The sequence below is a fragment of the Nicotiana attenuata genome, unplaced genomic scaffold, assembly GCF_001879085.1.
Source record: "Nicotiana attenuata strain UT unplaced genomic scaffold, NIATTr2, whole genome shotgun sequence".
Classification (NCBI taxonomy): domain Eukaryota; kingdom Viridiplantae; phylum Streptophyta; class Magnoliopsida; order Solanales; family Solanaceae; genus Nicotiana; species Nicotiana attenuata.
Window position 1 is genome coordinate 483,898 of NW_017670646.1, and position 15,752 is coordinate 499,649.

Here is a 15,752-nt window from a genome sequence, read left to right on the forward strand (position 1 = left end):
TATAACCCGTTTTAGTACATAGTCTTTACCCTAACCGTTTTGGGGTACATGGGTCCCTTTAACTCCAGAACATTAGGAAGAGTTTGAGAGATGACTCCATTGTTCTCATGGGAAAGAATACTATGATGAATGCCATTGTTCTTACGGGAAAGAATACTATGATGAATGCCATGACTTCGTAACTTTCACTCCGTACTTGATTCTTCTAGGCTTGATTTTCTAAATCTTCTTTGCCTTTTTTATACACGTGACTGTATATACTATGTAGTTCCCCAAGTGTTTGAGTGTTGAAGTATGAAGCCTCGAGCACTTGATAGTCTCCTTCACCTGGTCCTTTTCCTGAAAAGGAAATACATACGGGACTCGGGGGTGCGATTATAGATGAAGACTACTTAACCCGTGTATACTTCTATCAGAATAATTATAACCCTGGGCTAGGAATTTTAGTTTATTCCATTTTGCCTTACAGGTCGTGACTCATCATTTAGTACGGGTTAGCGTTTTGCCTATCATCTAAAATCGTTAGTAAAATTTTAACTATTCAAAAAATATAACTTAACATGGAGATACCTGACCATGGGTTTTTCCTTAGAAGTAGTATCTCTTCAAATGAACTGCATTCCAATGTGAAGGAAGCACCTTCCCGTCCATTGTTTCCAACTCGTATGCTCCTTTTCCTGCAATATCTCGAACTCTGTAGGGTCCTTCCCAGGTTGGACTTAGTTTACCCGCGTTGGCTGCCTTTGTAGATTGAAAAACCTTTTTAAGCACGAAGTCCCCAATTTTGAAGTATCTCAAGCGTGCTTTCCTGTTGTAATATCGTTCGATCACTTGTTTTTGTGCCGCCATTCTTATTAATGCAGCTTCTCTCCTGCCTTCCAACAAATCCAAATTGACCCGCATTTCTTCATCATTTGATCCTTGTGTTGCTTGTGAGAACCTTATGCTTGGTTCTCCTATTTCAACCGGGATTAGTGCTTCAGCTCCATAAATTAAAGAGAAAGGGGTTTCACCTGTGCTCGTCTTTGTTGTCGTGCGATATGCCCATAAAACTCCGGGTAACACTTCAGGCCAATTACCCTTTGATTCCTCTAATCGTTTCTTTAAATTGTTGATTATGACTTTGTTCATTGATTCTGCTTGCCCGATACCCACTGGGTGATAAGGTGTAGATGTAATCCTTTTAATTTGCCAACTCTCAAAAAACTCTGTGACTTGAGCTCCGATAAATTGAGGGCCATTGTCGCATACGATTTCCTTTGGTATACCAAAGCGGCAGATGATATTTCGCCAAATAAAATCTTTAACTTCCTTTTCTCGCACCTGTTTAAATGCTCCTGCCTCCACCCATTTAGTGAAATAATCGGTAAGTACGAGAAGAAACTTTACCTGTCCTTTTGCTTGAGGCAATGGTCCTACTATATCCATTCCCTATTTCATAAATGGCCACGGCGTAATGACTGGATGTAATAATTCTGCTGGCCTGTGCATATTGTTACCATACCTCTGGCATTTATCACATTTAGCCACAAAACTTTCCGCTTCTTCTTCCATTTTAGGCCAATAGTACCCTGCTCTAATCAAGGTTCTCACAAGTGATCTTCCTCCTGCGTGATTCCCGCAATGCCCCTCATGTATTTCCCTCATTACATACTCCGTTTGAGAAGGTCTGAGGCATCTTGCTAAGGGACCACCGAACATTTTACGATAAAGGTTCCCCTGTTTTAAATAGTAACGAGCAGCCTTTTTTCGAAGTGCATGCGCTTGTTTCTTGTCATCAGGGACGGTACCATACTGTAACAAAGCAACAATTTTGTTTCTCCAATCCCAAGTTAAATTATTAAAATTTCTCATTCTTATCAGGTTCGAAATTTGAATGAAATAAATGTATAACTGAAGCGTTTGCATCATTTGCCACATCAGCTGCGGATGCGAGATTAGCTAAGGCATCTGCTTCAACATTTTCATCCCTTGATATTTGTATGACCTTCCAAGTTTGGAATTGCTTTATCAGTTCCCGTACCTTTTCCAAGTACTGTTGCATCCTTGCTTCCCTAGCTGTGTAAGTCCCCAGCATTTGATTAACCACGAGTTGCGAATCACTTTTGATCACCACTTGATTTATACCAAGTTCTCGTGCCAATTCTAGACCTGCAATCACAGCTTCATACTCCGCTTCATTGTTAGTTACGGAATGACATTTAATAGCTTGCCTAATAGTTTCACCCGTAGGTGGTACTAAAACAATTCCTAATCCTGCACCTTTTACGTTAGATGAGCCATCAGTAAATAAGGTCCATGTTCCTGGATTAGCCCCATTAAGTATTTGTACTTCTTTTTCTGCTTCTAACTGCATCCCTTGGCTAAAGTCAGCCACGAAATCAGCTAATATCTGGGATTTTATTGCTGTTCTAGGTAGGTACGTGATTTCATATTCACTTAGCTCTATGGCCCATTTAGCTAACCTCCCTGACAATTCATGTTTATGCAATATATTACGTAAGGGGTATGCAGTTACTACAACAATGGGATGACATTGAAATTATGGTCTTAACTTTCTAGATGTCATGATTAAAGCAAGTGCTAGTTTTTCCAGTTGTGGATACCGTGTCTCTGCATCTAACAAAGATTTACTAACATAATAGATAGGAGATTGTTTACCCTGTTCTTCTCGAACCAAAACCGCGCTTACCGCGACTTCTGAAACAGCCAGGTAGATGAAAAGTTTCTCCCCAGCTTTTGGTTTTGCAAGCAAAGGTGGATTTGATAAGTACATTTTCAAATCCCTAAGTGCTTGTTGACACTCCTCATCCCACTCAAAATGATCCTGCTTCTTAAGGGCAGAGAAGAACTTAAAACATTTTTCCGATGATTTAGAAATGAATCTTCCCAAAGCTGCGATTCTTCCCGTCAATCTTTGAACCTCTTTCTTGTTTGAAAGTATATCAGGGATTTCTTCAATAGCTTTAATCTGTGCAGGATTCACTTCAATACCACGGTTAGAAACAAGAAAACCTAAAAACTTACCTGATGCCACACCAAATGCACATTTTTCTGGATTCAACTTCATATTATATTTTCGTAAAATTTTAAACGTGTCAGACAGGTGCGATATATGATCTTCTGAATGTTGAGTCTTAACTAGCATATCATCTATATATACCTCCATGATCTTACCTAAATGTTCTTGAAACATTTGGGTAACTAACCTCTAATATGTTGCACCTGCATTCTTAAGACCAAAAGGCATTACCTTATAACAGTAAGTCCCTCTGTCTGTTATGAAAGAAGTTTTTTTCTCATCTCCTAGATCCATCTTGATTTGATTATATCCTGAATATGCATCTAAAAAACTTAATAGCTCATGCCCTGCAGTAGCATCGATTAATTGATCTATGTGCGGTAAAGGAAAAGAATCTTTTGGACAGGCTTTATTAAGGTCTGTGTAATCTACACAGACTCGCCACTTACCGTTCTTCTTAGGAACCACAACAATATTAGCTAACCAGTTAGGATATTTTACCTCACGAATTGAACCAATTTTTAGCAATTTTTGAACTTCTTCTTGAATCACCTTATTCATGAAAGTTCCTTGCTTTCTTTTCTTTTGCTTGACTGGAGGATATGATGGATCTTCATTCAATTTATGGGTCATGACTTCCGGTGGTATCCCTGTCATGTTAGAATGGGACCAAGCAAAATAATCTGCATTAGCTTTTAAAAATTCAATCAATTTACGTTTTACCTCCAGGCTAAGATTAGCTCCTATATACATTTTTCTCTTAGGCTAATGTATAAATAACACCACGGCCTCTAGCTCTTCTATCGTTGTTTTGATGTTCTCGTTCTCCTCCAGTTCTTGAATGGCATCAGGTCTTGAATCCACATCCGTTTGCTTTTGTTCAGGTGAGGTTGACACCGTGTTCCCCTCACCTAAATTCTGTAATTGGTATTTGTCTTCACCCTTAACAGTTGAATCTGCAACGGAATTGATGCTTCTAGATGTTTGTTGATCACCTCTGATTTGATATATTCCCCATGGAGATGGAAATTTAATAACTTGATGTAAGGTTGAAGGAACAACATCCATGTCATGAATCCATGGTCTCCCAAGAATCATGTTGTAAGCCATTTTCATATATACGACTTGAAATTTGGTGTCTTTAACGATGCCTTCTGCGAATGTAGTAAGTATTGCTTCCCCTTTTGTGACCACACTAGAGTTGTCAAATCCCGACAAAGTATGTGCTTTTGGAATCAATTTATCCTCCGCTTGCATCTCGCGCAATACTCGTATTAAAACAATATTTACAGAACTACCTGGATCAATCAAAACTCGTTTCACGTTAGTGTCATGTACAAGTAAAGATATTACCAGTGTGTCGTTATGCAGAGTTAAGAGTCCCTCGGTGTCTGCGTCGTTGAATGTAATATTCTCTTCTTCCAGTACATGTCGCAACCGCTTCCCGTGAGTGATTGTTATTTTGGAAGTCTTATTAGCTGCGGTATATGAGACACCATTGATATCTTCACCCCCACTTATAACATTGACGGTTCTTTTAGGCGAGGGTGGTTTCGGAGGCTCCTGTCTGTTCTTCATATATGCTTGTTTACCTTTTTCACTGAATAACTCAGTGAGATACCCCTATTTTAGCAAGTGATCAACTTCTCCTTGCAAAAATCTGCAATCTGCTGTTTTATGCCCGTGGTCGTTGTGAAATTCACACCAATGATCAGGGTTTCGTCTGTTTGAATTTGATCTCATCTCCTTTGGCCATTGTACCTTATCTCCCATGCTTCTTAAAACAGCCACGAGTTCAGAAGTGCTTACATTAAAATTGTAACCTCCGAACCTTGCTTTTAGACTTCCATCATCGTCTCTTGACCCACGTGTATTCCGATCGTCTCCGAACCTTGATGAGGATCCTGATTCCCTGTTTCTAGGTTTGTGATCGTACCTTTGATTATCTTGCCTTGACCGTGAGTCCTTTCCCGCAGGTCCCATGTAAGGCTCGTACCTATTTTTACCGGATCTCTTTTCATTTTCCACACGCCTTGAGCTTACTTTTTCTTCTGTTTTATGTCGTAAAATAATGTCTTCTTCAATCCTCATCTTTGTACTATATCTGTTGTAGACATCATTCCACGTTGTTGCTGGGAATTCTCGAAGGCTTTCCTTGAGTTGCCTCGTGGCTTCTGAACTCTTCTCATTCAAATTGCCGGTGAAGGCTATGGCTGCCCAATTGTCAGATACTCGTGGCAATGTCATTCTTTCCCGTTGAAATCTATCCACGAATTCTCTGAGTAGCTCTGAATCTCCTTGCTTGATTTTGAAGATGTCTTCCATTCTTTTTTATACTTTTTGAGCTCCCGAATGTGCTTTGATAAATAAATCTGCAAGCTCAGCAAAAGAATTTATAGAATTTTTAGGTAAAAGAGAATACCATGTTAGTGCCCCTTTAGTGAGTGTTTCACCGAATTTTTTGACCAAGACCGATTCAATCTCCTGCTTAGTCAAATCATTGCCCTTGACTCCTGTTGTAAATGCAGTAACATGATCTCGTGGGTCTGTTGTCCCTTCATACTTTGGAATATCGGGCATCTTGAACTTCTTTGGAATTGGGAGAGGGGCGGCACTTGGCTTCCATGGCTATTGAGAATATTTATCTATATCTACCCCTTGATCATGGGTGGTACTCCGGGTATTTGTTCTATGCGGTCGTTTTGCTCCCTAAGCTGTTTCTACAATGTTAGTACTAGATTTTGCAAATCAAAATTTACTGGATTACCTGGGTCCCCCTCTTGTGTTTCACTGGGGGTTCCACCGCTGCCTGAATTAACCAGTCCAGAACGAGGGTTCTCCAAAGTATTGTTATTTGGAGTAGGTGTGGGTGGAGCAGCAGGTAATTGACTAACAAAAGCTTGTAAAGCTTTGTTGACCTGAGTAGCGATAAGTTTTTGTAAGGCACCATCCATAGCTTCAGCATTTTCAAATTGACCTCGTTCTTCTGTGTGAGATCCTTCAGGAGTGCTTCACGAGATTGTCGTGGTGAATCTCGTGGTGTTTGATCATTTTGCGGATCTCCCTGATTTTGCTGATTGATTGGGTTTCCTTGGATATTGTCGTTGTTGTTCGACACAGTTGATTCCACAAAGAAAATCAAGCTGAGATATAATTGATTATCAGATTCCCGGTAACGGAACTAATTTGTTTAACCAAAAATAAGATTTTAGGTCAAAGCTTGAATTTAGAAGAACACGGGTTACTGATAATCGGAAAAGAGTATATAAAAAAAGAAATTTGTGAATAATATGATCAGAAAGCAAGTAAATCAAAGTATATTCCAATAGTATTTTTTTCGTGCTTACAGTTGTTTGTGACTTTCCCTTTTATAGCCATTTTGGGAATACAGACTTTACCTTTGTCATAATAAGACAATTATGGGAAATTAATGACTTTAAATGTTACGTTATGCAATCATATACGTTAAATACATATTCTCTAACGTTTCCAGTATTTAATTCTCATTAAATGCTGTATCTGGGCTCTTTTTTGCTGTCAGATTCATTCCTTTGACTCTTCACGATCTTTGACCTTTAAATGTATTGAATAGGTACGAGCGTTGAATTACTTGTATGACTGCTCGTGCCTTCTCCATTTAACTTGTTCGTATCTGTTGTTGCTCGTATCTGTTAAACAACCCTAATTCTTTGACTGTTTGACCAGTCTACGTGTCATGACACGTCACCATATATATAAATACAATTTTCCCCAATACAGTTATGTGCTTACCCTATAGTTTTCCTTCTAACCCTCACTTTGTGCATTATATTAGAAGAGTTTATAATCCTACTTATAAAGGATGGCCTCGCGCAACCGTAAAGAGCAATATTTACAAATATAAACATGAATATGAACAATATTAGCGCTATTTATTTACTCATATAGATTGTCGCATTGCTATTACTACTGATATTGGTAGAAGTGGTAATGACTGTGATTATCTTACTGTAATCACTCATTGGATTGATGAGGAATTTTCTACACTTGCAGATGCAAAAGTCTCAATTAAAATAAATACTCAAACAATTTATAATTCTTATCAACTTGCCTTAGATCATGCTAGACTAAATGTTCCAACTCCAACTTCGTCTAGTTCGCAATCATCTAAAAGAACTGCGGGCCTAAAAACACTTAGTTCTTGGACGGAGTCCAGGGGTTCTCAAGGTGATAATATTGGTGATACTTCACAACTAAATGAGCTTCAAGTTTATTTGTCGCAGGGACTTGAAAAAGAGAATCCAGACGGCACCTTTGATGTTTTGGAATGGTGGAAGGACAAAGAAAAACACTTTTCGGTTCTTCCAAGGATGGCTCGAGATATTTTATGTCTTCAAGCTTCAACAGTGACATCAGAGAGCGCTTTCAGTCACGCGAGACTTCAAATCGGTGATCATAGAGTGTCTATTAGGGAGAGCCTGGAAAAATCAGTACTCTTCAGAGATTGGATCCGTTCGGAAAGAAGAAATTTTGGACTTGCTGAATCACAACCGGAGATAGACGAAGCTTATGAAGAAATGCTAGCGGAACTTGCGGAGGATGTTGCTCCGCCCGGAAGCGGTGATGAACAAGCTTCTTTTCCGCCACCACCAACAGAAATTCCTCCGAACCTTGAAGGATTTATGAAATTTGTTAGAGATAATATGTAGACTAGTATGTAACTTGTATTTTGGCACATCTTCATTAGTTTTTTTTTTTCCTTTTAATGGTGGTATTAGACCTTGTTGTGCTCATTCCATTGGGGGGAGGAAGACTAAGAAATATATTTCCATTTTCGTTCATGTCGTAATAATAAAAATTATAAGGCACTTGAATATTTCTTTGCAATTTTGTTTTGTGTTTAAATTTGAATAATAAGATTTAAGTCACAATTCTATAATATATTTACAAGAAATTATATAAGGCAATCTATATATCTATATATATATATATATATATATATAGATATATATATATAATATTTCTTTGCAATNATCCATGTCATGAATCCATGGCCTCCCAAGAATCATGTTGTAAGCCATTTCCATATCTACGACTTGAAATTTGGTATCTTTAAGGCAACTTCTGCAAATGTAGTAAGTATTGCTTCCCCTTTCGTTACAACACTAGAGTTGTCAAATCCCGACAAAGTATGTGCTTTTGGAATCAATTTATCCTCCGCTTGCATCTCGCGCAATACTCGTATTAAAATAATATTTACAGAACTACCTGGATCAACCAAAACTCGTTTCACGTTAGTGTCATGTACAAGTAAAGATATTACCAGTGCGTCGTTATGCGGAGTTAAGAGTCCCTCGGCGTCTGTGTCGTTGAATATAATATTCTCCTCTTCCAGTACATGTCGAGGCCGTTTCCCGTGGGTAGTTGTTACTTTTAAAACCTTTTTATATGATACATCGTTGATCTCTTCACCCCCACTTATAACGTTGACAGTTCTCTTGGGTGAAGGTGGTTTTGGAGGCTCTTGCCTGTTCTTCATGTATGCTTGTTTACCTTTCTCACTGAATAACTCAGTGAGATACCCCTGTTTTAGCAAATGATCAACTTCACCTTGCAGAAACCTGCAATCTGCTGTTTTATGCCCGTGATCGTTATGAAATTAACACCAATGATCAGGGTTTCGTCTGTTTGGATTCGATCGCATTTCCTTTGACCACCGTACCTTATCTCCCATGCTTCTTAAAATAGCTACGAGTTCAGAGGTGCTTACATTGAAGTTGTAACCACCGAACCTTGCCTTTAGACTTCCATCATCGTCTCGTGACCCGCGTGTGTTCCGATCATTCCCGAACCTTGATGAGGAGCCTGATTCCCTGTTTCTAGGTTTATGATCGTACCTTTGATTATCTTGCCTTGACCGTGAGTCCTTTCCCGCAGGTCCCATGTAAGGCTCGTAACTGTTTTTACCGGATCTCTTTTCATTTTCCACACGCCTTGAGCTTACTTTTTCTTCTGTTTTATGTTGTAAAATAATGTCTTCTTCAATCCTCATATTTGTACTGTATCTGTTGTAGACATCATTCCACGTTGTTGCTGGGAATTCTCGAAGGCTTTCCTTGAGTCGCCTCGTGGCTTCTGAACTCTTCTCATTCAAATTGCTGGTGAAGGCTATGGCTGCCCAATTGTCAGGTACTCGTGGCAATGTCATTCTTTCCCGTTGAAATCTATCCACGAATTCTCTGAGCAGCTCTGAATCTCCTTGCTTGAATTTGAAGATATCCTCCATTCTTTTTTCAACTTTTTGAGCTCTCGAGTGTGCTTTGATAAATAAATCTGCAGGCTCAGCAAAAGAATTTATAGAATTTTCAGGTAAGAGAGAATACCATGTTAGTGCCCCTTTAGTGAGTGTTTCACCGAATTTTTTGACCAAGACTGATTCAATCTCCCGCTTAGTCAAATCATTGCCCTTGACTCCTGTTGTAAATGCGGTAACATGATCTCGTGGGTCTGTTGTCCCATCATACTTTGGAATATCGGGCGTCTTGAACTTCTTTGGAATTGGGAGAGGGGCGGCACTTGGCTTCCATGGCTGTTGAGAATATTTATCTATATCTACTCCCTTGATCACGGGTGGTACTCTGGGTATTTGTTCTATGCGGTCGTTTTGCTCCCTAAGCTGTTTCTGCAATGTTAGCACTAGATTTTCCAAATCAAAATTAACTGGATTACCTGGGTCTCCCTCCTGTGTTTCACTGGGGGTTCCACCGCTGCTTGAATTAACCAGTCCAGAACGAGGGTTCTCCAAAATATTGTTATTTGGAGTAGGTGTGGGTGGAGCAGCAAGTAATTGACTAACAAAAGCTTGTAAAGCTTTGTTGACCTGAGTAGCGATAAGTTTTTGTAAGGCATCATCCATAGCTTCAGCATTTTCAAATTGACCCCGTTCTTCTGTGTGAGATCCTTCAGGAGTGCCTTCAAGAGATTGTCGTGGTGAGTCTCGTGGCGTTTGATCATTTTGCGGATCTCCCTGATTTTGCTGATTGATTGGGTTTCCTTGGATATTGTCATTGTTGTTCGACAAAGAAAATCAAGCTGAGATATAATTGATTATCAGATTTCCGGTAACGGAACCAATTTGTTTAACCAAAAATTAGATTTTAGGTCAAAGCTTGAATTTAGAAGAACACGGGTTACTGATAATCGGAAAAGAGTATATAAAGAAAGAAATTTGTGAATAATATGATCAGAAAGCAAATAAATCAAAGTATATTCCAATAGTATTTTTTTCGTGCTTACAGTTGTTTGTGACTTTTCCTTTTATAGCCATTTTGGGAATACAGACTTTACCTTTGTCATAATAAGACAATTATGGGCAATTAATGACTTTAAATGTTACGTTATGCAATCATATACGTTAAATACATATTCTCTAACGTTTCCAGTATTTAATACTCATTAAATGCTGTATTTGGGCTCTTTTTTGCTGTCAGATTCATTCCTTTGACTCTTCACGATCTTTGGCCTTTAAATGTCTTGAATAGGTACGAGCGTTGAATTACTTGTATGACCGCTCGTGCCTTCTCCATTTAACTTGTTCGTATCTGTTGTTGCTCGTATCTGTTAACCAACCTTAATTCTTTGACTGTTTGACCAGTCTATGTGTCATGACACGTCACCATATATATATATAAATACAATTTTCCCCAATACAAAAACATAAAAGAAGGATAAAAAAGGGTTCCTTTTTCTTCTTCTTCTTTTCACTTTTTCTCCACTGCCTCCAATTCCAAGACACTATGAAAAACTCGGAGGGTTAAAGTGCTCCATACCAAAACTTCAGGGGTAACAAATGCTAAATTTTATTTTCACTTGTGTACTTTATTGGACAAAGTGAACGCCGATTTCAAGTACAGCTGCACACCACATTATATTTGTCTCATTTTCACACTCTTTAGTACACTTCTGAAGCTAAGCTCAGCTCTGTTGAAGGAGCTAAAGAGCAAGAAGAGGAGTTTTTCTAACAATGGAGAAAGCTTTAACTAAAGTTGGGAGCATTAAAGTTGGAAGCTTTTGGCTAACCAAGAAAGCTAAAGAAGAATTCAGCAATATCTCTGGAGATATCAATGTATGTTTCCCCAATTTCTTCATTAAAAAAAAAAAAAAATCAAGATTTCACCTTTCTTGATTTTGGTTGTTATTACTTCATTTGGGACATTCTTGATTTAGTATTTTGATTCTTTAATTGTATTCACTTAACCCCTTTTGCTCATTTTTTAATTGAACATTTAATTCTTTGCCCCCCTTATGTTCTTGAGTGTTGGTTGCCTACTTGCTAAATTGAGAAACTTTAATTAAATTGAGAAATTCTAATGCATCACGTTGACAAATGTTTATACAAGCTTTGCATTTAGCAATTTTATGCTACAATTGAGAAATTAAATTTGATGAGTTAACTTATTTCTAAAGATGAGTTGCTCCATCTTAGAGTTCTAACTTCAGTTCCCTTTTTGTTCATAGATAGTTTAATATTTATACAAGTTTTGCATTTAGCCATTTTATGCATCAACTGCCAGAAATTTTGTTACTTAACCCTTTGATGGATCTAATTGCAGTCTTCATCCGCAATTCGCTTACTTTGTATTAGAAGTTTTTTAAAGAAAGAAACTTTGTGTTAGAAGTTTTATCAAGAAATACAAGTGAAAAAGGAAGGTACTTAAAGTCAGGTTTGTGGTACCTACATGGGTTCGAGCCGTGGAAGCAGTCAAGCATTAGTGTAGGCTATCTATAGCACACCTCTAGGGGTGCGACCCTTCCTCGGGCCATGCGTAAATGCGGGATGCTTTGTGTACCGGGGTGACCTTTTTTTAGCTCTTTGCAGTTATGCCTTCTTTGATTTTTGGGTTGTGTATTAGTCCATTTTATATGCAGAAACATGGTTAGTTGCCGACCCTAACTTATTTGGGACTGAGGCGTAATTGTTCTTGTTGTTAAAGTAGTTACTTTCAGTTTGTTCTTATGTTTTAGGATGGTAAATAGGGCGATCGAGCTTTTAAGTACTTATCCTCAAAATATAGAACTATGATCATTAATTCATTATTAGGCCATTTGTGGAAAATTCCTAATAGGAAATAAAAAAGATCAACAATCTCAAGGTCTCTAATATATGCTCAATGTTGGTTAGGCTACCAGCTTAGGTAAAATGTGAAGACACTTCCTTTTTAGGTGCTTTTTTCCTTTCATATCTGTCCATCTTAGCTAAATATAGATGTAGGCATTGCATTTGAAAGAAAAATCTTCGCAGTTGACATGCTAAAACCAGAATCAGATTCTCGATTGCTTTATTTGGGTTTCATCTTCTCTATCAGCCATCAATTGACACTCTTGCTTGTATCATCAAAAAGAGATTGTACTGTCGTCTGATTTTCCAAACACTGAACTCAAAACCTCCCTTCATAAGGTAGGGGTAAGGTCTACGTACACATTACCCATCCCAGACTTCACGTGTGGGATTGCACTGGGTTTTTTGTTGTTGTTGAGCTCAACCTCGATCTCTTTTACCTTCACAAAGTGCACTTAACTCGATGATCAATTTATTGTTGCAGAGCATCTCAAGTACCCTTGAAGAGAAGGCGAAGTGGATCTTTAACAAGTTAAAAGGTGCATATTCATTTTACATTCTTGTAGTCACTTATCTCAGTATCATAGTTTTTCTTATGGGCATATTGGTTTGAGCAAGTACATAGTAGGTTTGGTTCTATACTGCCTGGACTCTCCAAAATGCTGCCGCACGCGTGTCAGATTCTCCAAAAATGCAATACTGTTGGAGGATCCGACATGCACCTGGCAATATTTTCAGAGAGTCCGAGCAACATAGGTTTGGTTCATGTTAAGCAGCAAAATGCATTCTAAGAAAAATTCTTTTCCCCTACTCAGGAACGCCTATGAAGAGTTTGCCAGATCTTCTACGAGAACACAATCTCCCAACTGGCCTTTTCCCTCAGAACATAACTAGTTTTGAATTAGACGACTCCAAATCAAAGCTGACCATTTACCTTCCCTCACCATGTGAGATCACCTTCAAGGACGGCACTTTGGTTAGGTACGCTACGAGGGTGAAATGCATTTTACTAAGAGACAAGCTTATAGGCATAGAAGGAATGAAGACCAAAGTCTTAGTATGGGTGAAGATCACAAATGTGTCTGTTGAAGGCTACAAGTCAGAGAAGGTTTGGTTTACTGCAGGTGTAAAGAAATCAAGGCCAAGGGAAGCTTATGACATTCCTCGCGACGCAATTAGAATTAAAGAGTTTTGAGAGTTGGATTAGTCATACAAGAATGAATCCTCAACAATCAAAAGATTTTTGAGTAGGCTATGTTTTGGTGGTTTCTTGCTCACTTCTCGTCGTAGCAGAATCGCTCCAAGAAACACTTCCGGAAATGGATATATTGAAACATGTTACAAGTCATCAAACATGGAAAATGCAAAATGCTTTTTAGCAATTTAGTGTACTCAACTAAATTGTAATTGTAGCTGTATGGCTAGAGGTCTAGTATATTTTTCTGGAATTGCTACTGGAACCTTGAAATAATATTTATGGCTTATATTTGAAGAAACATATTCAGTTGCCTCATGTTATGGGAGTTTTGTTGAGTTGTTGGACTAATTCCTAAGATGGTTCTCTCTATAATTGTCTTTTGAATGACAGCCTACTGAAAAACCTCAATCAAAGTGCTGTTCAGCAAGTTTGTACGGTTAGGTTTCCTTTCCTTTCGTTAGGAAACAAGTTATCCCATGATTAATTATTTCTGGATCAGTTATCTCATTCTCCCATAGGGATAAAAAAACACTATAATCCCGGGATTAGCTATACCACGATTTTAACCAACCAAACGCGGGATTAAACTCATTTCAAATTTAATCCCGGGATTAATCTTATCCCTCGTACCAAACGAGCCCTTAGGGGTCATTTGGTTGGGAAGCAAGTTATCTCAAGATTAATTATCCTGGGATTAGGTATCCCGCGTTTTTATCTCACCCTCCCACAGGAATAAAAATAACACTACAATCCCGAGATAACAAATTTCAGAATTAGGTGTGCTGCGATTTTTTCCAAACCAAACTTGGGATAAATTCATCTCAAATTTACTCCCCCGCGGAAAACTTCAAGATCATTAGGAATCCGAGGGAACAGATGAGAGATTACTTGAAATGGCCAATCCTATTACATTTAAATGACAGAAAGGAAATATGCAACGTAAAAATAGAAATTGTAAACAAGCAGAAAGAGATGGACGAAAAAACAAAAGAAAAACAAAAAGAACATAAATTTGAGTATCTGTGACCTTACAACTTTCTCTCTATCACTCATTTACTCTTCACTATGAAATAGAAAAACTATCTGTGAATAGGATGATGCTTTTGGCTTTATCTATGAAAGGTGGATAAATTTAAGTCTTTTTGTCAAATCTAAAAAACTAGGAAGCCAACATTGCTATTCTTTTTCAAATGTAGTCAGCACTCCCATTCTCTTCCATGCAGCATTTTAAGTAGGTGTTTGGAAATAAAAATTGTAATTTTTGGAAAAAAGAAGTTTTGAAATTAAGTTGAGAAATGATAATTGAAATTTGAAATTATTGCACATGCAGTTCACTTAAAAAAAAAAATATTCTAGTCTTGTGAGTGGGGAAAAAACTTTGTTCTAAAACTTGAAAACTTTCTTCAAAAACTTATTTTCAAAAAAATTACAAATTTTCATGGACAAACACGTTTTGAAAAAAAATTCATTGACAAACGTGTCAACTTTATCTAATTCCTATCTTTTTTACGTAATCAAAAGACAGTGATGGTTGGAAATATTCTACTTAATTTTTTTATATTAGTTTTATCAGAAAATACAAGAAAAAAGAGCTTTTAAAGTTTTTTTTTTGTTTGTTAATAAGGTGTGTTAGGGAAATTACCAGCTATGTCCATTTATAAGTAGCTCATTACAAAAATTGGCCAATTGATAAAATATTCTAATATTAGCCAAATTAGCCAATTAGCTATTTGTAACAAAAAATATCAAATTTTTGCTTTGTTTTGAGTGGGTGTTATTAGAATAGATTGGGCACAACTTAAGAAGCTTGAATCTCAGTTTTGGGATGATTTGGTGAAGTTTTGAGGTGGTTTGAATTGAAAATTCGAAGTAAAAGCTGAACATGAAAAAAAATGATATGTGTATCATTTATGTATCACATATGTATCATATTTGTATCAATTGTGTATCACAAGTATATCCATGTATACCTGTGCGTGATACATGTTTGATACATGTGTCGCAGAAGACTTTTTTGAACTCGATTTAATTACGAATTTTGATACAAAACCAGTCCAAATCACCTCCAATCTTCCTCAAATTTTGTATATTGACTTATCTATATATTTTCAATGAATTTCAACTATACCCATTGAAAAAGTTCCTTTTTTGTTTAGATTTTTGGAATATTGTATAGATTTTTGTATTTCATCACCTTATTTGCTACCCCGTCCATGAAATTTCCTTTCCGTCTTGTATCTAATGTTGTTAATCACGCTTAAAAATATGTAAGGTGATTTTTGCATGTGATTATTTGATAGAAAGAACCCTATTATTTGGGTTTTCAATTTTTGTTGGCTAGTTTTGGTAAGTCTATGACTAATGGTTAGAGGTTGGTAAGTTGAAATTTATTTGGGACATTTGTGTAAGTTTCCCTACATGTTAATGTAGATGTG

At 37.5% G+C, this 15,752-nt stretch overlaps 1 protein-coding gene across 1 annotated transcript; it reads left to right on the plus strand.

The window, feature by feature from the left end:
- The first annotated feature begins 10,912 nt into the window (after positions 1 to 10,912).
- Positions 10,913 to 13,642, plus strand: LOC109241870 (uncharacterized protein At5g01610-like). The gene is made up of 3 exons (XM_019408695.1): positions 10,913 to 11,126; positions 12,604 to 12,658; positions 12,935 to 13,642. Exons 1-3 carry the CDS (start codon positions 11,025 to 11,027, stop codon positions 13,312 to 13,314), a joined length of 537 nt encoding a protein of 178 aa, XP_019264240.1. The 5' UTR covers positions 10,913 to 11,024; the 3' UTR covers positions 13,315 to 13,642.
- The last annotated feature ends 2,110 nt before the right edge of the window (positions 13,643 to 15,752 follow it).